Genomic DNA, 22,500 nt, shown 5'->3' on the forward strand with positions numbered 1-22,500 from the left:
GTCTCACTATGTAGTTCAGATTGCTCTGGAACTCACTGTGTAGCCCAGGCTGGTCTCAAACTCCCAGTGATCCTCCTGCCTCAGCCTCCCGAGTGCTGGGATTACAGGCATGCAGCACCACGCCCGGCGCCCCAGTCCCTTTGTAATCTGTATACTGTCTATGGTCCAAGACAACCTATAGATATACTGCAGAGCCAGGAATCTGTCAGGCTCTGACAAGAAGAGGTCAGCTGAGGAGGTTGGTGGTTTGACTGGAAAAAGGCTAGATTTGTGCCCTCAGAACAAGTACAGTTGTTTCCCTGACATATTTCTCTTGTCTGACCCAGCCAAAGCCCCTAAAAGTATAAGCAACTGACCTATGAGGGGACCCCCTTGTTATCTACGCTCAGCCCTGTTTTGATGAGGAAATTGGGCTGGCCCAGGCTTTCAGACTTAGATCTCTGTTGCAAGGAAGGTAAGATGCAGATTTCTTGGATCTGCCCATTATAAAGTCTTAATTCAACAGGGCTGGTAGAATACAGAAATCTGCACTTTTGAGAAAGCAGCCTATTGGTTCTGAACAGTGTAAATCTTAGAACATTATGTGAGAATTCTTTAAACAAAAACCCCTGCAGATAATCTTCTGGGGTAGGTGCTCTTCAAGAACAAGGGCTTGCCCTGTCATCTCCAGATCAAGGCGCTGCAGCTTTAATGGAAATACTGGCCCAGAACAGCAGAGCAGAATGGCTAAAGGCTCTAGGCAGAGGAGGGCAGGAAGTCTCCTACAGGCAATGCTTGGAAGAGAGGAGAGCTGCTGCTCTTTGAAGGACCGTGAGTAAGTGCAGCAAGACAAATCTAAGTGGGGTAGACTAAAAGTTATGAAGGTTAAACTCATTTGTCAAACCTGACACAAAGAACACAGAATTCAGGAGAGTAAAGATACTTGCAGCAGGACCAGGGATTTAGCTCAGTGGTGCTGGGCCTGCCTTGCAAGCACAAGGTCCTAAGTTTGATCCCTGGTACCAAAACAAAACAAAATAAACTGCTGTATTGAGAAGGAAGAAAGCAGTAAATAAAAGCCTATAAGGTAAGTCTGCTGGTAGGTCTGAAGGTGAGAGTAAATGCCGGGGGTGGGGGGATCTTTATGAACATAAAGAAGAAGATAATGAAGAACAAGAAAATCAGATAATTTATAGAGGAACAATTCACCCCTTCGGGCAGTCATTTTCATCACAAATTATCTAACACATTTCATGCTAGAAATACACAGTCCTGGCTCTTTACATGGCTTCTTTGTGGGTTCCTGGGATTTGATTTTTCAAAGCTAGAGAACTGGAAAACCTGTCACATTAACAAACTACAGCTTAGTCATCTCAGTAGGTCAAGTAACAAAGTCCAGTCTGTTTTATTTCTAACCCAAATATTGCAAATATACAGAAAATTACCAGTACAAAGTTAAACACATCCAGATTTATTTACACAATGCTAAAGAAATTTGAGTTTTATTTCCATTTTGTGGGATTTCATTGTGGGGTCTGGTTTTACTGTATAAGACAAGGGTCACTGAAACTTAATTATCTCACCTTACATGCAATTTTCTGTCCCAAGCGAACAGAAAACTTGGGTTTTCAGCACACATGCAGTAATGATCTTAATACTGCTTAACACTTTCATAAGAAGGCGACTGTCTCATACGTTGGGAAGGACCACATGCTCAGAAAGGGAAGAAGAGACAAGAGAGGAATGAACAACAGGTACATGGGGACCCTGAGCATTTCTGTGCACGAGAATAAGAGAGTACGACCCAAACCCTCCTCCCCAGAGGTTCAAACATGGGAGGTGGGCAGAACCACCAGGGGACATTTAGTCACCCAACCACAATTGAGGGCATGCAGAGGGTGAGAAATGCATTAAAGATTTGGGGCATATCAATAAATCATTAACATGTACACTATACAGTTTATACATGTATATATGTACATATAAATATATATATATATAAAGGTACAGATTAGTTTGTTATTCCATATAAACAAGAATGCTTAAGGATGTACTAGTGTGTGAAAAATGCATACAGCAAGTTGTTGAGGATAATTTCAAATTAATGTTCTAATTCTTATTGTTATCAACATAACTAGGACATCAATATGCTCCTGATATCTCAATTATCCTTCCTGAGGGTTGGGCTAGACTCTGCTAGGGCCAGATGACGCTCCCAGAGCTGCCTGCCCTGGGTAAATCAGTGGCAGATTGAACAGAATCCTGGCCCTGATGTCTCTTGCCCTCAATGTCACTACATCACATGGCAAATCTTAAACTTTGGCTTTGTTTAAAGGACATTTAGGTCCATGTTAATTTTCCTGTTGGGAAGGTGGCAGAAAGTTGAAAAGGTACATCTCTTCCTATTTAGCAGTTCCAAGCTTCCTAGCTTAATATGGAGATAAGAAGGCGGTGCTGACAATGAGCAGATGGGCAACGCTCTTTAGAGTGCTCTTTAAAAGAAAAAGACTCTACCTGGATGCTTTGCCTGGAAAGCCAGGCAAGTCCTGGCACCCTGGGGCTAGTACAGTACCGATGGCCCTGTGCCTCTCTGTACGCTAGTATCATGATGAAGGCCAGCTACAGTTTATAGGCACAGGGCAGGGGCTGGAGGCGGCCAGAATGCCAGTTGATGCACACTGAGACCCACAGGCAAACCTAAGAGTAAGAAAGATACACACTGGAAGCCTAGCCTGTCCAGAGACAGACGACAATTCCCAGGTTCAGGAATATAGATGCTGTCATATGTCCTAAGCCCCATAACTACCGCTACTCTCCAAAGGCTTCTAGTCTTCTGTAGTGTTCCCACTCGATTCACAGTTTAGGCTATTCCACCCAGGTCTCTGGTCTCAAGAAAAATAAAAAATCTGCTAGGCCTTGAATGGGGAGGATTCTGGATTTAAGAGCGCAGATCATTTTGGACTGTCTGATTATGTCTACTTTAGCTAAGAGTGCTAAGTTCCATTGGTCAAACCTCCAGAAATCTCTTCTGCAGCCTGGGAGTTGACGGATGATACGTTAGGTTTTAATGTCAAGGGTGATGCTCCTGAGTAGGACAAACCAGAACTTTTTTTATTTTAGAAGCTGTAATAGATTTAGGCTGTTTTAGTCTCTGGGGGAGAGGACACATTTGTGAGACTGCTACAGAAAGCTAACAAGCCACTAAAAGGAAGAGCCAGGCTAGCAGGCAATCCAACGGCAACAGACTCACCAGCCCATGGTGGGAACAAAGGATGGAGAAGGGGACCCATCCATGGAGACTCACACTGCTGCTCCTCAACAGCGATCCTCCATGAGGGGAGGACCTGTCCCTGAAGACACATTCAAAATTACTATTACTTTTGTTTTCAGCCATGAAAAACAGGAGAATAAAATTTTCTGTTTTTCAGAAAGAAAACAAAAAGGTGCTAAACAATGCTCTGAAAGCAATGCCACTGACCCCTGTCCTAAAGAACAGCAAGTCACCTCTGAGAGAAAAGCTCTGTTCCAAGTGCTCACCACTGGCGTGCATAAGAACTTTCCAGAGCTCTGAGGACGACCACCCAGTATTGCTCATACCACACACATGGACCCTGGACAACTGATTTAAGTTTGGCTGCATAGTTCCATCACAAGAACGCTGGTGGCTCAAATTATATAAGAGAAAGTGCTGTGAAAATTGTCAATTTTATAGAAATCTAAGATATTATTATAATCAAAGAGCTCTAATCTTATACATTTAGAGAAGAATGTTAACCTTCCTACATCTTAAAACTAATAAAAGGATTATTGTATATTGGCACATCTTAACCCACATCCATACAGGTATATGCTGGAAGAAAAGATATGTGGTGTAAATAAGTCTTTTCTGGGCATCAAATTCACTGTGGACAAGAGGTAAGGGTGGGGACAGGGCTGACATTTTTATAATTTGTGAGCTAGTATATATCTTTGGAATTATTTAAAAATTTAAAACCATGCAAAATGAGCTTAAAACTATTATACTCCAGCCCTTACAAATATTCTCTTCACAAAAACTGTCCTAACTTCATTTTCTAACAGAAGTTCCCTGACTCATTTAATTTTACTGCAGTTTCAAAGTTTCTAAAATTCTCCATCCACTTCCTCCCCCTCTTTCCCTGCTGCTGTTCATCCATTTTGGGGAGTAGAGAACTTTGCCATCTGCTCACGCATTCTGACAGAAGTAATTTTGGCACATTTACTTTTTACTGACTTACTAGCCACACAACGAACTAGCAGCAAAATGGCATCCATCAAAGAATGTCCTAATCACAATTACTGGGGGAAACTGAGATCAACATGGTAGGTAGGTATAGTAAACCAAAGACTGACCATACTATATCCCTGTGTAGCAAATATTTAAGCTGTATTAAAACTAACTATTGCAGCTTTCCATTATTATATGGTCACCCTAAAATTGACCCAACTACATTCTGTAATTCATTTAATCTGGAAAAATGTCAAATGGAAAACTTCCTTAAATTTAAAATATGAACACAATGTATCAAACCAGAAGTGTGTTTTCAATTGGTTCAGCCAAAAGTTTCATGTCAACAAATGACTTGGCGAAGCTGGGAAAAGAGGTAAAGACAAAAGCCTGGTGATAAAATGCTGATAAAAAAAAAAATCTGTAAATTTGAAAACATCTCTAGTCCTGGCTCCATGTACAATGGCAACCTAGGAGGAAGCAAATAAGCAGCCATTACGGCTCAATCATGAGCCAACATGTCAGGTACAAAGGGAAAATGGAAGACTGCAGATGTTAGTCCTCAGGGCTGCACTCACTGTGTGCTCACCGGTCAGCTCCAGCAGAGATGGTTGAGCTGGGCAGACTTCCAGGCCAAGCCTTGACTGTCCTTGGGTAAGTCTACTGGCATACACACAAAGCACAGTTTCAACCATCTCAGAAACAGCCAGAGTTTTGTCTTTAATAGGTGCTAAATCTAGTCAATTCTCTTGTTGCTTCCTTATTCCTGCCCCAAGTTAAAAATATTGCCCTGTAAGTTTTCCTGATTTAGTATCTTGGAAGCACATGGTTAAGTTAGTTGCCAACGGGCAATTAACAAGGGTACTGCCTAAACAGGAGAAAGAAAAATCAGTGTGGTCTATGGTCTTCAGGGGAAAATAAAAGCAGCAGATCTGTGTGAAGAGCTGGTATAAAATGTTCCTGGACCAGAGCTGTCCCCAGATGGAGAAAAGCTGGCCAGGCTGTACCAGTAACTGCAGCCTGTTTTCCTCTCCAAGGCTGCTTCACATGGCAGACGGAGCCTGAGGACAGCACCACATATTTGGGAGTTGATGCTGGAGTCGGGAGATGCTCTGGGGTGGACGCCACACAGAACAGGCAAGAGTGAGGTTAGTGAAACAATCCCTTCAAATTCCATTTCATTTCCTTTAAAAAACAAAACAAATAAACAAAAACCCCAAAGAAACCAAAACCCAAACAAACCCAAAGCCTATATTAAAAAAAAAAAAAGAACTTGAAATAAAAAGTTAAAGAACTTAAAATTTCCCCCTGTTCAGAGCCAATCTTAAGAGTGTTCAGAGTTTCCCACCCCACCCGGCAGTTCTTTAGTGTAGGTCCTTTTGGCTTTGATGGAAGTAGCAGAAACAGAGTTGGGTCCCTTGAAATGGGAAATTTACTTCCCCAAGTTGAAGCCACAGGGAGTGTAAGAGGTACTGCGGTTCCACTCTCCGTGCCGGGTCCCAGCTCCTTGGAACAGCTATTCCAGGAGGTCCTGAAAGAAAGACACAAGCCATATTACTGACACATTAAAATACACATATTTGGAAAGCAATCATCTAGTTTCTGGGCTCGCCAAATCCTGCAGGCATTAAGGTGCTGCTTCTGGATTATGCCTTCTTTTGCTTGAATTTTGATGGGGGGTAGAATCTTTTTATTTTTATTTTTTGTACTTTTGGAGCACACCTCCAGAAGAAACAGTCTCACCTCATCTGAGTCATCATGATAACCACTCTTATTAGCACGGGAGGCTGTGTCCAGAGCGTCCACACCATCAGCCTCTGCGTGCTGCTGTAGCACAGAATATCGATGCACCAGGAACCTGTCAAAGGAAGCATGTGGTGAGCAGGGAGTGCTTCCTACATACTCAGGGTTATACACACACGTGAGTCACAGACGGGCAACGCAGCCCAGAGGGGACAAGGAAAATATAAGCTAGGAGAGGATCTGGACCAGACTTTTTAGGAACATCACTTCAACTACTCATCACTTCATCTAGTTTTAGCCAAAAGGCATACTCAACTCTATAGGCTGGATTTTATGGTTGGAATTCAGTACCGCTGACTCCCTTCCACATTCCTTACCTTCCACCACAGACGTACTTCTTCACGATGAGCACTCCTGCTACAACTGTGACCAGCATCAATCCCACAATGGCCAGGATAATTGGAACAGAGTTTGACTTGGAATTCTTGATAAATTAAAATATAAAACACAAAAGCTTTTAGGCATGCATATTCTAGGACCGCATTTGAAGTGGCTGCTCATTCCCCTTTCTCTGAGCCATCTACACCCTGAGACACTTAATGATGTGACTTTTCCAACTCCACCCAAAGATGTACCATCTCTGTTACGAGGACAAAACCACAGCAGGCAGGGGGATCTGAACTCTACTATCAGGAGGCTACAAATGCTTTAAAGTCAAAGCTACGCTGGAAGCCTTGATGACTGCCTAGGTGAAAGAAGGATGGTGATCGAGACAGTTCCACATCCCTATTTACAAGTCTTGGAGGTGAAGGGCAGAGCAGGAAAGGGACACTATAATAATAGCGGGCTGAATAAATGGAGAACAAAATCATCATCTGGATGATGCTGTGTCAGTGCTACACAGGTAGGCCACCCTATGACACCAAGGTTTATGTTTTTATTCAATATTTGGAATGTTTACAAATAAGCCTTATCGTATCATTGTTTTTGTGTAACCTACCTGCTTCTGGGTGGGAGATAGGAAGTGTGTGTTTTCAGTGTATCCAAGAGGAGGCGGAGCTGGATTCTGGGACAAGCTGTGTCCCTGTGGGCGGGAGTCCTGTGCAATCACACACACAAACACTCTGAGGACAGCCGCCAGGAGCTCAGGGCAGGGGTGCAGAGAAGGGGGAAACTTGTCCCCTTACAAAAACACACACCCACACACTCTTCTCCCTTGCTTTCCTAATCCCACCCTTTGTCAGTCTCTCATCCCTTAAAATAGCTGAGGGCCAGTGACTGCAGACTGTCCAGCTCAACTTCGCATACTACAGATTAGGAAGCAGGTGCCCCTAGTTTGGCTCCCCAAGTCAGATTTCTGGTCCAGGGCTTCTGTATCAAGAGGGTTCCTCTTCACCATATTTCCACCAGACAGTTCATTACAATTTGTAGTCAGCCTCATAACTTGCCTTTAAAACAACACCTGCCCATCATGACCATAGTTTAGCTTCTCATTCTGAATATACTGGCAGGACTCATACAAAAGTCTACCCTACCTACCTTCCAACACTTCTCCACATGTGCACAACTCTAGGCCAAAGGCTTTTTAAAGCCAACCTTTTCTCTTTTGAAAAATTCATTTTAAAGTTTTTGGTTAACATATTATAATTGTATGTATTAATGTGATATTTCAACACATGCATATAGCAGACAGCCAGCCTTCTTGAGTCTTTTTCCTAAAGGACTCTGAGGCTCAGAAATTTCCACAACTTTCTGCTTCTAAAATGTCTACAACTTTATAGGATATCTTTTCCCTAATGAAAAAAAAGGGCTTTTAGTGAAATGGGCTTATCATTAGGCTCTTATTCTTTATCCTAATAGCTTCCTGTGAAAAGGTAAGCCTGATAGAAGCAGTCTGACCACTTCGTATCAGTAACATAATTTTTTTTCTCTCATTGAGTTTGTTGGTACATTCTAGGGATACAGTACAGTTACATTCATCATTGGGATCTTGTACCTTTACATGACAGGTCTTGGTTCCATTTTTTTCCCTTGTCCCTGCCCTCCCTTCATTAACATAATTTTTGATGCTATAACTTTGATACTTCCTGACAGAATATGAAACCCCACTTGTATGTAACAATTAGATGCATTTTAATGTACCTGTGTTTTGGGACTTAAAAAGTTGCTTGTGCATTTCTTTTTCAAGTCTTTTACTTCCCGAGCTGGATTCACTCCACCTTGGCATCTGTCTCCTGGAATTTTCCGGTACCTGAAAGTGAGAGATTTGCTTACAGGGTTTTGTGCTTGCTGGCAGTGGCTGTGTTGCTTTCCAGTCAAGGTGTACAGTTGGTGGCTGTTGCTTCTGGGTTGGGATGCACTGTACTCCTGGTAAAGGCAGGGGAGCCAAGCCCCAGCCATGACCAGTACGTTGGCAGCAGCTGGACTGATAACTGCTGCTGAAAGAGTCTTAGGCCTCTGTTTAGCAAGCTATAAAATACACAAAGCCCCAAATATTCTCAAAGTCTACTAAAATCTACCTTCCACTGTGGCTATTACAATGGTGGGTTTGAACTAAAAATAACGAAACAGGAGGCAGCATTAATGCTAGATGTAAGCCCTACTGCTAATAAATAATGAGATTTGCTGATCAACAAATCAGTGCTCATCATATAAAGAAGGATCTTCTTACATAGTGGCCAAAAATCAGTGCAGCTGAAGATCTGGCAGAAGGTCAAATGAAAAAAGGAAGTAAGAAACTGGATAAAGATGTGGTTTTTCTATAAAATGGAATATTACTCAGCCACAAGGAATGAGAAATTAGATTCATTCATAGGAAAATGGATACATATTGAGGATATACTCCTAAGTGAAACAGTCACATGTGTAAATACCGAATAGTTTCTCTGGTGTGAATAAACTATAATAGTACATAAGATCCTAATGAGATAACTGACATTGTGAAATGGGAAGAAAAGGGCTAAAGGTGTAGGGAAAGTGGGAAGGGTAGGCGAAAGTTAATAAGGGAAAAGAAAAAAATCTGAGGAAATGAAAAGATGGAAATAAAGTGTTTGTAAATGGGGAGGGGAGGAGGGGGTGAAGGGAGGGCAGGGACAAGGGGAAAAAATGAGAACCAAGACCTGTCATGTAAAGGTACAAGATCCCAACAATGAATGCAACTGTGCTGTATACCCTAAAATGTGCCAATAAACTCAATGAGGAAAAAAAAGGAAGTAAATGTATGATGAATCTTCTGTGTTATTCGTTTATGTATATGAGTATCAACTTTTTTTCCTCTTACTTTTCTAGCTTTTTATAATGACTCAGAGCTGTGAAAAGGAAAGCAGGGAGGGAGGAAGAGAGGGAGGAAAGGAGAGCAGAAGGGGAAAGGAAGGAAAGTTGGTTTATTAACAGAATACAAAGATATATTCCTGGACTCTTGCCTACTTCTTGCAAACAAGACTGGAGAACTTATGTAACTAAGGGAAAACCTGAATAAACTCTCTAGCTATACTTGCTTTCAGTTGACTTTTAAAAATCATTAATTTTGGGTTCATTCAGCTAAGCAATATTTTATTGGCTTCCTACTTGGTTTGCTATAGATGTCACATCTTGTGTGTGGGTCATGGGGATAACAGTTGCCTAGAGTACTTTTCAGGGACTTGACCACTTTTGTTGAAAGCACCAACTCTTCACTTGTGTCTGGGCAGGTGTTAGACGGTGACATTTTGCATATTTTGGGGGTTACAATTTTATGGATGATCACAACTCCATCCTCAGATCATGCTATCACTGCCATTTTCTGAACATGCATCATACAAAGAGCTGTGACGATCACATGTGCAGATCACTGATTACCTCACTTCCAATCACCTTTTCCATGCCTTAAATCACCCTGCTTCTTTATTCCATAAACATCCCCAAACCATACTGTCAGGGAGGCAGATCTGAGACTTGTCCTCCTGTCTCTACACCCTTGGCCATCCCATGAATAAATTTTCTCTTTTGAAAAGCTCCTTGTTCCAATGGTTGGCATTGTGCACGGTAAGCAAAGCAAACTGATTTGGCAACATGTCATTTTTCAGGCCAGGAGGAATGCCCACAGGTATGCTTAACTGACTAAGCACCTCTGTTCCTAGCTGTAAGAGACATGTCTGTCCCTTCTATCTCAAGAGGCTGTGCCATAGAGAAAGCTCATTAATAAGTGGTACACAACGGAGAGAGGGTGGCAAATTTATCCGAGGAGAGGTAATGAGGCTCCTCTGGAGTTGTACTGTCCATATGGCATCCATTTAAATCCAAATTAATTAAAATGAAAAATTCTGTTCTTCAGCTGCGCTCATGTCAACAGCTCTGTGTGGCTAGTGGCTACCATATGGGACACAGCAGGTCACAGAGCATTCTCATCACTTCAGGAAGTTCTCGCAGGTGGTGCTTTTGAGAGTAACCTGAGTACTACTCGGCTCTCCGTGTGGAGAAAAACAGCTTTCTCCCTAAGCAAGGAAGATTCATCTGTGACAAGGCATAAAGGCCATCTCACCCGGTAGTTGTCAGGTGTTCTTCTCGTCCATACAGACAAAACTCTAGGTCATGCCCCTTCAGTTCTGGCTGTTCCACACACTTTGACTCATTCTCTGGGCGGAAGTAGCCAAAATCACTGCAAGAGTCAACAAATAAGGTAATTTTCAAAGATACAGAAAGACAGTGTGATCATCAATGAAAGTTTTATGGGGGCACTGGACAGTTAATATTCCAGACTAGAGGAGTTTTTAGCAGCTCAGAAAGGCCCATGACATCTCTAAAGAAAGTCTATACTATAATTTGGAGCTGTTTTCCCCAAAGCTCATGTGTGAAAGCTTGGTCCCAGAGGTGTTTGGGTCACTTCTCTTTTTTGCTTTCTGTCCACAAGGTGAGCAGTTTTGCTCTACCACATACCCTACCTTGAAGTGCTGCACTGCCACAGGCCTAAAACAACTGGGCCAATCATGAACTTTCTCGTTATAAACCTTTTCCCTTTGATCACCTCAAATATCTGTTATGATGGAAAGTGGACTAATTTAGTCATTTAGGAAATGGCTCTGGGGGATATGGACAAGACTCTGCTGAGAAGAAAAAAAAGCTTATGAATCAGGTTCAGCAGTCTTAGGAACAGCTGGAGCTCTAGACTAGGGGGTCTGAGACAGCTCAGGCTCAGGGAAGGTAGTGAATGCAGCTCATAGTAGGGTAGGGGGCATGCAACTAAGACAAAGGTTGGCACAGAAACAGAAGCATCAAAAACACACCTGAATTCAGGAAATTTAATAATTCTTTACTTCCAAATGTAATTTATTTTGCCCTTCGGGGTATATGTCAAACTAATTTTCCCCTCTAGTGTCTCTTAGTTCATTGGACAGTCTTTGGTTCCCATGGAAACACCTCTTCCCGCCCTCTATTCCATCTCATCTCTTCATAGCACCTCTCAATCGCTCTCCTTTCCTGTTTTCCCCATAGGAAAACTCTGACATCACTACTCAAGCTTCCTTAGTCTTGGTCTCACTCTTCCTACCAGTCCTGGACCCTTGCTTCACTGACAGCACAAAGGGACAGTCAGTCTTTCCCACTTAACTGGTGACTTCTTGTTAGTCTACAGATATCACTATCCCAGAAATTACTGCGTTAATCTTTTTCTCCCTTAATGGACCCATTTTTAATTTGCTTTTTCTTTCTCTCTTCTCCTTCTTTTTCCTTTCCCCCATTCCCTCCTTTCCCCCCTCTTCTTCTTTTGTGACCCTGGGGACTGAACTCAGGGCCTTGTACATGCTAGGCAAGCAGTTTATCACTGAGCTACTCCTCCAGCCCTCTCTTTCCTTTTCAAAAAAATTTTTGAATAGGGTCTCACTAAGTTGTTCAAGCTAACCTTGAACTTGTGATCCATCTGCCTCAGTGTCCCAAATAGCTGGGATTACAGATGTGCGTCACTGTCCCCATCTTTACTGGTGGCTCAATTTCCTAAAAGAATATTTCCTGCCCTATTTTACTCATTTACTTGACATTCCATGTATTTTGTCTTCAACCCCCTCTACAATCTTTTTTTTTTTGGTACCAGGGATTGAACTTGGGACCTCGCACTTATGAGGCAGGTGGCAGAATTGCTGAGCTAAATGCCTAGCCCCTCTCTGCAATCTTGAAAAGGAGCTCCAAAGTTTGCTAGTTATCAAACCCAGAGGAGCCCTCTCTGGTACTGCCACCTCTGTCACCTGTTGTTTCATCCAACAAGTCACTATGCCCCTACCCACCTTGGTGGCAAATTTCGCTTACAGCTGTTTCTGTGGCCATGGCTGTGCTTCTTTCTTCCTACCATAAATGCAGACTTTGCTAGGGGTCTATAATTTCTTCTTTCACTTTCTCTGAATCTGCTCTCCTTTGGTGAACAGAATTTTAGTGGTATTTGTTATTAAAACTTCCACATTTTATCTTTTGGGCCCTAATCCTACATTTCTAAATGCCTGTTGGATGTCACCACCTAAATAGGCTGACAGAATCTCAAAGGAATAAAATGGTCAAAACAGCATGTTTTCTTCCCTGTGCCACCCCCTCCTTATCACTTCCACGTCTGTCCATGCCACTGCCTTCCTTCTACCATCTAAATGGAAAGTTTAGCCTTGGCGTCCTCCATCTGGGCCTCCTTACTCTGTCTCACGACTCTGACTTCTCACGTTCTATCATCTGGCAACCCTTCCTGTGCTGTCACATGTCTATTCTCACAGTGGTCCACTGGCTTTAATGACCCACTTTCTTCCTTGACGTGCGTGGTCAAAGCCTACTGTTCATCAGTACTTGGCCAAAATGCCACCTCCTAAACTAAGCCTTCGGCAACCCACCTCTTTTCAGCCCTACCTGGAATCTTTTCTCCCCTCTCTAATCTGCAGGGCAATTATTCCCTTTGCTTTGTATCACAACTAATGTTCACTCTCTGCATTGCCCTGTGCATTACAGGCAATGAATGAATATTTGGGGACTATATAGATGCCACTTGTAGTTTAACGGTTTTCTTACAAGTATTTAGCAGGGAGGGCAAAGAGAGCAAAAGATGCAAAAGATGTTGCCCTGTAACAACAGGGAGAAATTTCAGGTAAGAACTTTAGGTATCCCAGCTCTGCCACTTCCCAGACCAGTTAGTCACAACTTTTCTGTTTAAATGTACATTGTTTAGGACAGTGCCAACTACAGAGTTAATGCTCAGTAACGTTAGCTGCTGTCATTACCACTGTGTTATATTACCACACGGAACACTGTACACTTGCAAGGAGTTTGGGTTTAATGGTGGAACCAAACGTATAAACCATTATTAAAACACAGTAAGTGCCAACACAGAGGGCCTGTGGGAGCTTAAAGGAAGGAGAATGGGAGAGACGTGACAGTGGTGTTATTTGAGCTTAGTATTAAGGCCAGGGAGAAGCTAGGCCAGGGTGGGGGTCCTGCGGAGACTTCCAGGCAGAGGAAACACCTGGCACAGTGTCTGGAGCTCTGAAGAATCACAGAACATTTGGAAAAATGAAAACGTTCAAGGAAAGAGCCTGGTGTATTTGGAGTCAAGGACAGGATACAAAGTTTTAGACTTGTACAGGTTATCCATCCTAAACTCCACATCAACAACCCGTGGCCCTACTGTCACACCAAGGTGATGCAGTGATGTTTTTCTTGTGCAAAGGGAGAAGGAAGGACCCTTCGCTATGCTACATACAGACGTGAGCTACACAGGGTCAGACCCATGTTTCCCTTAGACCTGCATTCCGCTGTCACCTGCAGTTCAAGGTTACACCACAGGGGAGGACATGACTGCTGTCTGCTTGCCTTTTTGTCCAAAGCCTTTAGGATACACTCTTACCTCCTGTAAGTATCTACTGTACATAGCAATCTCCACAAGATTATTATCTGTGGTGTGAAGCAGTCTCTCTTATTTCCCCTAAAATCACCTCATTTAAGCTACAAAAGGGACTCCCTTGCCTTTTTATATAATCAACTAACTCCATGCTAGCTAAGTAACTAATCCTTAAGTCTGCAGGGCCCTCAACTCCAAGGAGTCCACCCTGATGGTCTATAAACCTCGAAAGGACGTAAAGACCATGAACATTCTTTTTTTTTATACCGGGGATCGAACTCAGGATCTTGTGATTGGGAGGAAGACAGCAGAACCACTGAGCTAAATCCCTGGCCCAACCAACATTCTGATGTCACCCCTAATCTAAGGATCAAATCACTTGCCAGGCGTGGTGGTACACACCTGTAATCCCAGCACTTGGGAGGCTGAGGCAGGAGGATTGCTGTGAGTTCAAGACAAACCTGGACTACATAGTGATTTCCAGGTCAGCCTCAAGTACATAGTGAGACCCTGTCTCAAAAAACCCAAAAAAAATTTTAAAAAAGTGACTAATCTAAGGATCATCACTTGCCAGGCGTGGTGGTACACACCTGTAATCCCAGCACTTGGGAGGCTGAGGCAGGAGGATTGCTGTGAGTTCAAGACAAACCTGGACTACATAGTGATTTCCAGGTCAGCCTCAAGTACATAGTGAGACCCTGTCTCAAAAAACCCAAAAAAAATTTTAAAAAAGTGACTAAGGATCAAATCACTATCTCTCTGCCTTGCAGAAGAACTGAAACCTAGTACTCAAACCATGTGGTTGCTCTCTAAAATTAATTTCCCCTTTGTATCTATACCACTCTTCTTGGTGTTTCTGCCTCATCACTGGCTATAGATGTTGCTGTTTTATTTTCTTCATTTCTGAATAGCTTCTTTTCTTCCGCCATTATCAAGTTAAGATTTGTGGAGTTGGTTGCTCATTCTGCACAATGATTATCCAGTAAGATTAAACTATTTGTCTAATTATTCACAACTTTTGTTCCCTCTCTCTGGGTCTCAGTTTCCTGGATAAGAAGCAGCAGTTCTCCACTCTTGGGGAAAAGGATTTTAGTATTTTTAGCTCTATAAGACAACTATTTTCACCCCTTCGCATATGGGCAGATGCTGACAGAGGGGTCTGAGGAGTGTTACCAGAGGAAGTCCTCCAGGGAACAGGGACAGATGGATGGCTGCTTGGTCACAACATAGTCTCGACCATTCTGACAGACAGATGACTTCCGTAGCCGAAGGTACTGTTCCCGATAGCCCAGAATGCAGCCATCTTCATAATCTCCAGGGTCTGTGGAGTGTGCCAGCCATATGGTATAGTCCCTCTCTTCACCTAAGGACAGAAAGGTGGTTCAGGAAGGTGTATAACACAAAGCCCACCCACAGAAAGCAGCTGCCAGGCTACAGGAAGAATGAGGACCAGGAAGGCAGACTGATTCAAGCTATTGCTCCTATTTGGAATCACAAACAAAACATTACATTAGTCTATAGCCTACTAGCAATTGCATTTCCTTATGCAAAAGATGATCATTTCCCTCTCACCAGCTCTCCAAGGATTAGGGAAAACCTGATTTATTTTGAAGTGGGAAGCTGTACGGGAAAGTTCTAGAGTTCTCTCCAAACTGAGAGGCTGCTGTGTCTTGCTCACCTTATCTGTGACCCGTTCCATTTAAGTTGTCAGAGATGAGTAACCGGGTATTTCCACTTCAGGGGCTCTTTGCTTAGGATTAGACACTAACTACCCAAGAGCACAAGTTCAATTACACCACGTGTTAATTTGTTTCAATCAGTAGGGAAAACAGCCTCTTTCTAGAATTCTAGCTCTAGTCAACTGGCTCTCAAATGTTGACTGTTGATGATAACAGTTTCTGGCTCACAAAATCGTATCATCGACTCCTGGAAAAGTAAGTCAAAAACTATGACTTAAAGACTGTGGATTAGGTTTTTATCCTTCAGGATATGAAGACCAGCACAAGCCTGTTAGAGAACAGGTGGTTAGCAACCTCTTAACCATGTTGAATACCAGATATACGGTAGAACTGGCTGCCGAGGGTAACATTCACAAGCCAGCTCCTTTACAGTCTCTCTAATGAACTTAGATGACAGAAGCCCTAAGGTCTGAAATCATATTTAAATATCTTATAGAAAGACAAGGTCCAAATCAGGAGCTCTGCTTCCTCAGGCGCCAGTAAATTAAAACTCTGAGGAAATGGACCCATAAAAATGTCTAATAGGATCAAAATTCAAGTAAAATATCTTGAAATTTTTATTCTTGGATTGTGCTACACCAACACGGTGGTACATGTACCGTTTTCTAGTGTTTATCATTCATATTTCTCAGTATAATATCAACATCTTTGGTGCTGGGTCTGGGTTTGCCTGTGACACTTGGGAACACTGTGTACTACACATTGTCAATCTTTCTTGAGGCTGGTGGTGGAACCACTGAGCTAAATCCCCGGGCCTCAATGTCAATCTTTTTTTGAAGCCATTTTCTGGGCCTTTACCGTGTTTTTTAGTGCAAAGGCACAGAACCCAGAAGTGGTCATTGTGGGCTTCACACCTGCCCAGTGGTCACTCTAGAGCCTCTCCTGTGACTGGCATTGAAGCTAAAAGTCTTTTGCATGAGAACTGCTTTATTTCAACATTTTGAGAAGTGATACAATTAGATTCTCTTGCAAATACTTTCCTTTAAAGTTTCCTCTTTACAGTTCCAGCATATTTGCCTAATCAGAGAGAAGAACCCTGAATTGTTATGAAACAGTTGTAGACAAACACACATATATACTATTATAAGCTGGGGAAAAACAGTCTCATTAAAAATGAATACAAAGTTGCAATGTCCTACACAGTAAGTAGCCTTAGTCACATGTGGCTGGTCTGAATTGAGTCTTCCTGTAAGTGTAAGCATTAAAGGGCATACCAGATTTCAAAGACTTAGAAGAAAAAAATATACAATATCTCCATAATTTTTAATATTGGTCACATGTTGAAATGATAATGTTTTGGATATATGAATATAATTCTATCACCAAAATGCATTTCACTCAGATGGGACTCTATGAAACAACCTAATCATTGTTATAATGCAAGACACTCTACCACAGACATTTCAGTTATTCTACTTTTATTATATAGCTGACATGATAGTTTAAACTACATACGTGTCCTCATTTTTCTTGAACAGTTCTAGTCCCAAGAAGGAAAATCCTTTTTGGTATCATTCAATTGTTTCATGGCCCACAGGGAATAACCTCCAATTTCCTTTCCTACACATACATATTTGCCAATCCCAGCTAAAAGAAAAGTAAACTGAATCTAGTTTTTTTTTATTTGGTAGCAGGGATCAAGCTCAGGTCCTTGTGCTTGTGAGGCAGGCGGTGGCACCACTGAGCTAAATCCCTGGCCCCTGAATCTATTACTTAGGAAAAGGAGTTGTTAAGTTTCTGGTAGAAATGTCAAAAGAGATACTCACAGTTCCTTTCAAGGATATCTTTAAAATCAATGGTGTAGGAGACCCATTGGCGGGTTAGGAAGGATTCTGTGAACCCCCAAATGCTGATATTCATGGACCTGGCTCCAGGTTCTGAAGCTAGGCCAGTGAAATAAATGGGCTCCCTGGTGAATGTGTAGGTTTGCCAGCACTGACCTTCATCTGTGGAGAACCTGAAACATTAATTAGAGAAAGGATCTTAACGGAGGACCGATACTGGGAATATCACAAAAATACTCCGGCTGTTCGATCTTCATAGGAAAACCTCAGATTAGGCAATGGCTTAAGCAATGGCTGACAGCTTCTTTCATTTTTAATGCCTATCTTAACAGTGTAGGGAAAAGGATTCATTCTGAAAACGTACAGAAGGAGAGGGCACTGACTCATGAAAATGGGCTTCTGAATTAACAAACTCAAGTTATCCTATAAAAACTTGTGTTTAAGAAGTCATTTCCAATCCACAGTGCTTAGATATTTCCATAATATTTTTGTGATGAGAAGGAAGAAGTTTTAAAAATGATAAAAATGTGTTAGAAGAAATACCAATGCCAACTAATCTGAGTTGCTCTAAAATACAATCTCTTCTAGAATCTCTCCTAGTTTTGGAGAATGCAAAAATCTGAATTAGGGCCTGTGATCTCTCCCCTCAGTAAACCGAAGAACATTCCCTCAGCTGCCCTCTATGTAGATACTGTGTGTGGAGCTGAGCTCATGCATACTTAATCACATTGATAGGATGGCTGCTGTGTTCAATGGCCACAATGATGCCTCCGGAATCCAGAATGGTGTAATAGTGGGGTCCTTCCAGCATCTTCATCCAGGAGTAACCCCCATCATCTGAGATGTAGACATCTGGGACCATCACTGAGATGGCATCCCCCACACTACCTGCAACATAATCCACCATCTCATCAGCAGTGAAACAGAGGATTTACTGGCAAGAGGATAACTTTTTTTTTTTTTAAGACAGGGTCTCATGTCTCACTATGTAGTTCAGGCTGCCCTTGAACTCACTATGGAACCCAGGCTGGCCTCAAATTCATAGTGATCTTCTTGCCTCAGCCTCCTGAGTGCTGAGATTACAGGTGTGCACCACCACACTCAGCAAGAAGATCATTTTGAATGACTTTTTCTGATTACTTCCCATCAGGCCTCCTGCAACAGACAAAAGGGCCACTAAAACTTGGGAAGAGAAGTCATGTTGCACTCTCAGATGGGACTCTATGAAACAACCACCTAAGCACTGTTATAATGCAAGACACTCTACCACAGACATACAAAAGTTGTTGGCAGTGGGCTTCTGCTCTGTTTTCAATAAGCTTGAAAGGCCATGGCTGAATCCCAGTGCACTGAGCCACTTCTACCCGCAGTGGTAAGAGGAGGGCTCCTTACCATGAGCAATGACTATTCCCACAGCATTAGGCTCGGAGAGCGGCGCCATCGGAACATTTAGTTTCTGGGAGATACTGTAGGAAGCATGAATATGAAGGCTGCACTGTGAAAAGAAACCAAAGGTACAATGTCCTTACTCATCTCACAGAGCGGTCTGATAAAGCTTGAAACTTAAGTCCTACCTCAGTGAGATATTTTAATAAAAATTGTGGTCAAACACATATTTTGTAAAATTCACCATCCTAACTTAAATGTACAGTTCAGGAGTGTTAAGTATATTCTCTCCTTTGTGCAACCACTCTTCAGAACTTTTGCATATTGCAAAACTGGAAACACCACCCTTTAAGCAACAACTCCCCATTTGTTATCTGAAACCCCAGCGACTGCTGTTCTGCTTTCTACCCCTGCTTTTTTGTTATTCCGGGTACTTCATATAACTGAAATCTATGGCATTTATCTTTTGTGACTGGCTCATTTTACTTGGCATAATGTTTTCAAGGATCATCTGTATAGCAGCGATGTCAGAATTTCCTTCCTTTCGAAAACTGAATGACATTTCTGTGTGTGATATCTCTTTTTACTAACCATTTTACTTCACCTGTTGTTAGATACTTGAGGGTCTCCACCTCCTGCCTATTATGAATAACATTGCTATATGTACATGTGTGTACAAATATGCTTCACAAATAACTTTTTGGGGTCTGTTTCAAACTAAAACGCTTCTATAAAGCAAAGGACACATTTAAAAGAGTTAAACAGCAACAAAGAATGGGTCAAAATACATTTGACAGGGATTAATATACAAACAACTCAATTACAAGAAAACAACAGCACTTTAAAAAGTAGGCAAAGACATGAATAGCTACTTTCAAAAAACATACAAATAGCCAGCAGGTACAAGAAAAAATGCTCAGCATCACTAATCATGAAAATGCATATAAAAAACACAATGAGGTATCTTTCTCATAACTGTTAGAATGGCCATTATCAAAAAAGACAAACAAGAAGTGTTAGCAAGGATGTGGAGAAAAGGGAACCCTTGTACTGTGTTGGCTGAAATGTAAATTGTTACAGTCATCATGCAAAACAGTATGGAATTTCCTTAAAAAATTAAAGACATGGTAGCACACGCCTGTAATCCCAGCACTCAGAGAGTTGAGGCAGGAAGACTGCTAAAAATTCAAGGCAAGTCTGGCTTACACAGTGAGTTCAAGGCCAGCCTGAGCTACACAGTGAGATACTTTCTCAAAAAACAAACAAACAAAAAATAAAAAACCTCCAACGCAAAAGAAAAACAAAAAATTAAAGACAGAAATACCACCAATCTCACTTCTGGGTATTCATCCAAAGGAAATTAAATCAGAATCTTGAGAGACATGTACCCACCCCATGTTAGTTTCAGTATTGTTCATTTTTCTTTTTCTTTTTTTAGTACCAGAGATCGAACTCAGGACCTTGAGTTTGCCAGGCAGGTTTGGTGCCATTGAGCTATATCCCAGGCCCTCCAGCATTATTCAAAGTAGCTAAGACAGAGAATCACGCTGTGTCTTTTAATGAATGAAAGGTTAAAATGTGGTTTATATATACAATAGAATATTGCTCAGTCTTAAAAAAGGAAATATGGATGAACCTGGAAGACATCCTGTTAAGTCAAATAAGCCAGGCACAGAAACAGAAACAGCTTATGATTTCATTTATATATGGAATCTGAAAAAGTTGAACTCATACAAGGAGAGACTAGAAGGGTGGCTGCCAGGGATTAGAAGGGAAAAGGAAAAATGGGCAATACTGGCCAAAGGGTACAAAGATTCAGTTATGCAAGATGCGTAAATTCTGGTGAGCTAATGTGCTGCATCATGACTATGGTCAATAATACCGTATAGCATGTTTGAAACTTGATAAGAGAGTAGACCCTAAATGTTCTGACTACACACAATAAAAAGGTAACTGCGGGGTAATGGGTATGTGGTAGTCATTTCACAATGTATACATATAGCCAAATATCATACTGTACACTGTAAATATATACCATTTTAATTTATCAACAATACTTCAAGAAAAAAAGCTGAAAAGAAAAATTCAGGAAGTAGTTGAGGTATGTAAAGCAGAATGAAAGTGCTCTAAAAGAGATTCTAAATGGTTAAAATGGTAAATACCAGTAGTATGTTGTGTATATTTTACTATAATTGAAATAAAGAGAGTTTCAAACAAACTATATTCATGAAGAGGAGTGATTAGTTCTAACTGATGGGGACTGAGGAGGGTTAGGGTTTCCACTGATCCTAATTAATTGGGGTTCACGGAGACAGGCACAACTCCCACTGGAAACACTGTGGGGAAGGCCACAGAGGCAAGACATACACAGAGTGTTCAGGGCCAGGAGAGTGTAGGCCAGGGATACAATTGGCAGGAAGAGTGAAAAGGGAGAGAGAGCCTCACAGAAGAGAATCTTCATCCACCAGGTCCAGGACACAGACTATGCCCAGGCAAGGAGAACCATGAAGAATGTCGAGAAGAGGGATGAGGGACAAGGTGGCAAGGTCAATGAAGAGGCCATTGTATGTACTGTGGCGGAAGGTGAGGATGCGAGGTAGAGGGCAAGGCCACGGCAGAAGGATGGGAAAGGGGATGGGAAGATGCAGGTAGACTTAGCACTTACAGGGAGGAAGGCAGGAGAGAGCGGGGAGTGCAGTATACTTTACCTCACACTGCCTGGGGCTCTTACACAAAGACTAGGCAAGTCTAGAAAGCAGACCGCATGGCAGCTGCAGGTGCTCTGAGAGGTCATGAGCCACCACTCCATTGCATTTTGAAGAGAACACCCACAGTGCCATAAGCTCCTCTGGGATTCTGTTAAGAGCCAGATACAAAGCGCCTTCTTTTCTTTTGCCTGTCAAGGCCTGTCACTCCCGGGATCTGGGACCTCCTACAGTGGCACGTGTATTTCTTCCTCTAGGTCCCTCCTCAGAGGGGCTTCCCCTGCTTCCCCTGCTCTGTCACCAGGTGGAAGAGGAAAGAAGGCCAGCGCTCTTTCCTGTTTTTGGTCCAGCATGTCTCCACAGTGTATGGATGGCTGCTTGCTGGCTTGGGATTCCTAAAGCCTCATCACTACGATGCTGACCCCTCACTAGCATATCTGTCTATTCTGTTCATTCTGCATGTTAGTAAAACAAATTGTTAGCCACTGTTTTTGTTCTTTAAAAGACAATCCAAAACATTTTCACCTTCTGCACAGTTCCTATTTCCCAAAATCTAAGTTACTTTCATGACTTTTACTTCCACACTTTCCCTATTTTGAGCTGTGGGCCCTAACTAGTACGAACTTAATTACTCAGAAGCCTGGTCGGGCTGCTTGTCTGCTCATACATCGGATGCTGGCACACACAAACCTCATTCTTGTTTTTGGCTGTTGCATCACACTCGCTGTTTTCAGGCTTCCGCAGGTGCTTCCACCTTCCTCCTTGGTCAAAAGTGATCATTGTCTGGATAGAATTATCTGAATGGGAAAAGAATGTCCACCGGTCTGATACACTTAAAGCACCAATTACACCAGTTTATCCCTGCACAGCTTGCTCTTGAGACCAGAGAACACCATTTAAACCCAGAAGTCCCACAAGCTTTTAATGCCTCACAGAAATGGCTCAGTGATGGTAAGGAACTGAGTAGCACTTTAAAAAGGAAAAGGGTTACCACCTGAGCAGGACTGAATGAATTCCGGAAACCATTTGGAGCCACACTATTAGAAAAAAGATAGCTTTTATCTTATAGTTTAAATCT

General features: G+C 42.2%; 2 protein-coding genes across 15 annotated transcripts in view; both read right to left on the bottom strand.

Moving 5' to 3' along the window:
• Mybphl (myosin binding protein H like) overlaps positions 1–5,468 on the bottom strand; it is a 25,672-nt gene extending 20,204 nt beyond the window's left edge. For 7 of the 10 annotated variants that reach the window (XR_004515123.1, XM_033758397.1, XM_033758400.1 and 4 more), the window contains exons 1-2: positions 4,804–5,468; positions 3,230–3,329 (exon numbers count right to left, since the gene is read on the bottom strand). Coding sequence is in view for 7 of the 10 variants with exons in the window: in XM_033758397.1 (XP_033614288.1) it covers positions 3,230–3,329; positions 4,804–4,920 (217 nt within the window). In the remaining 3 variants the exon portion in view is untranslated. Of the gene's footprint in view, positions 1–3,229 lie in introns of all 10 variants that reach the window. The other 3 variants (XM_033758398.1, XM_010605963.3, XM_033758401.1) reach the window with 2 other exon arrangements.
• The window catches only part of Sort1 (sortilin 1), a 72,651-nt gene continuing 55,610 nt past the window's right edge, over positions 5,460–22,500 (bottom strand). For 3 of the 5 annotated variants that reach the window (XM_010605967.2, XM_010605965.2, XM_033758393.1), the window contains exons 11-21: positions 22,113–22,219; positions 18,724–18,826; positions 18,051–18,219; positions 17,314–17,504; positions 14,982–15,171; positions 10,488–10,604; positions 8,111–8,219; positions 6,969–7,067; positions 6,346–6,452; positions 5,969–6,083; positions 5,460–5,756 (exon numbers count right to left, since the gene is read on the bottom strand). In XM_010605967.2, the coding sequence (XP_010604269.1) occupies positions 5,742–5,756; positions 5,969–6,083; positions 6,346–6,452; positions 6,969–7,067; positions 8,111–8,219; positions 10,488–10,604; positions 14,982–15,171; positions 17,314–17,504; positions 18,051–18,219; positions 18,724–18,826; positions 22,113–22,219 (1,322 nt within the window). In that variant the 3' untranslated portion in view covers positions 5,460–5,741. The remainder of the gene's footprint in view (positions 5,757–5,968; positions 6,084–6,345; positions 6,453–6,968; positions 7,068–8,110; positions 8,220–10,487; positions 10,605–14,981; positions 15,172–17,313; positions 17,505–18,050; positions 18,220–18,723; positions 18,827–22,112; positions 22,220–22,500) is intronic. The other 2 variants (XM_010605966.2, XM_033758394.1) reach the window with 1 other exon arrangement.

This window comes from Fukomys damarensis, unplaced genomic scaffold (genome assembly GCF_012274545.1).
Source record: "Fukomys damarensis isolate Sample0158 unplaced genomic scaffold, DMR_v1.0_HiC HiC_scaffold_33, whole genome shotgun sequence".
NCBI classification, from domain to species: Eukaryota; Metazoa; Chordata; class Mammalia; order Rodentia; family Bathyergidae; genus Fukomys; species Fukomys damarensis.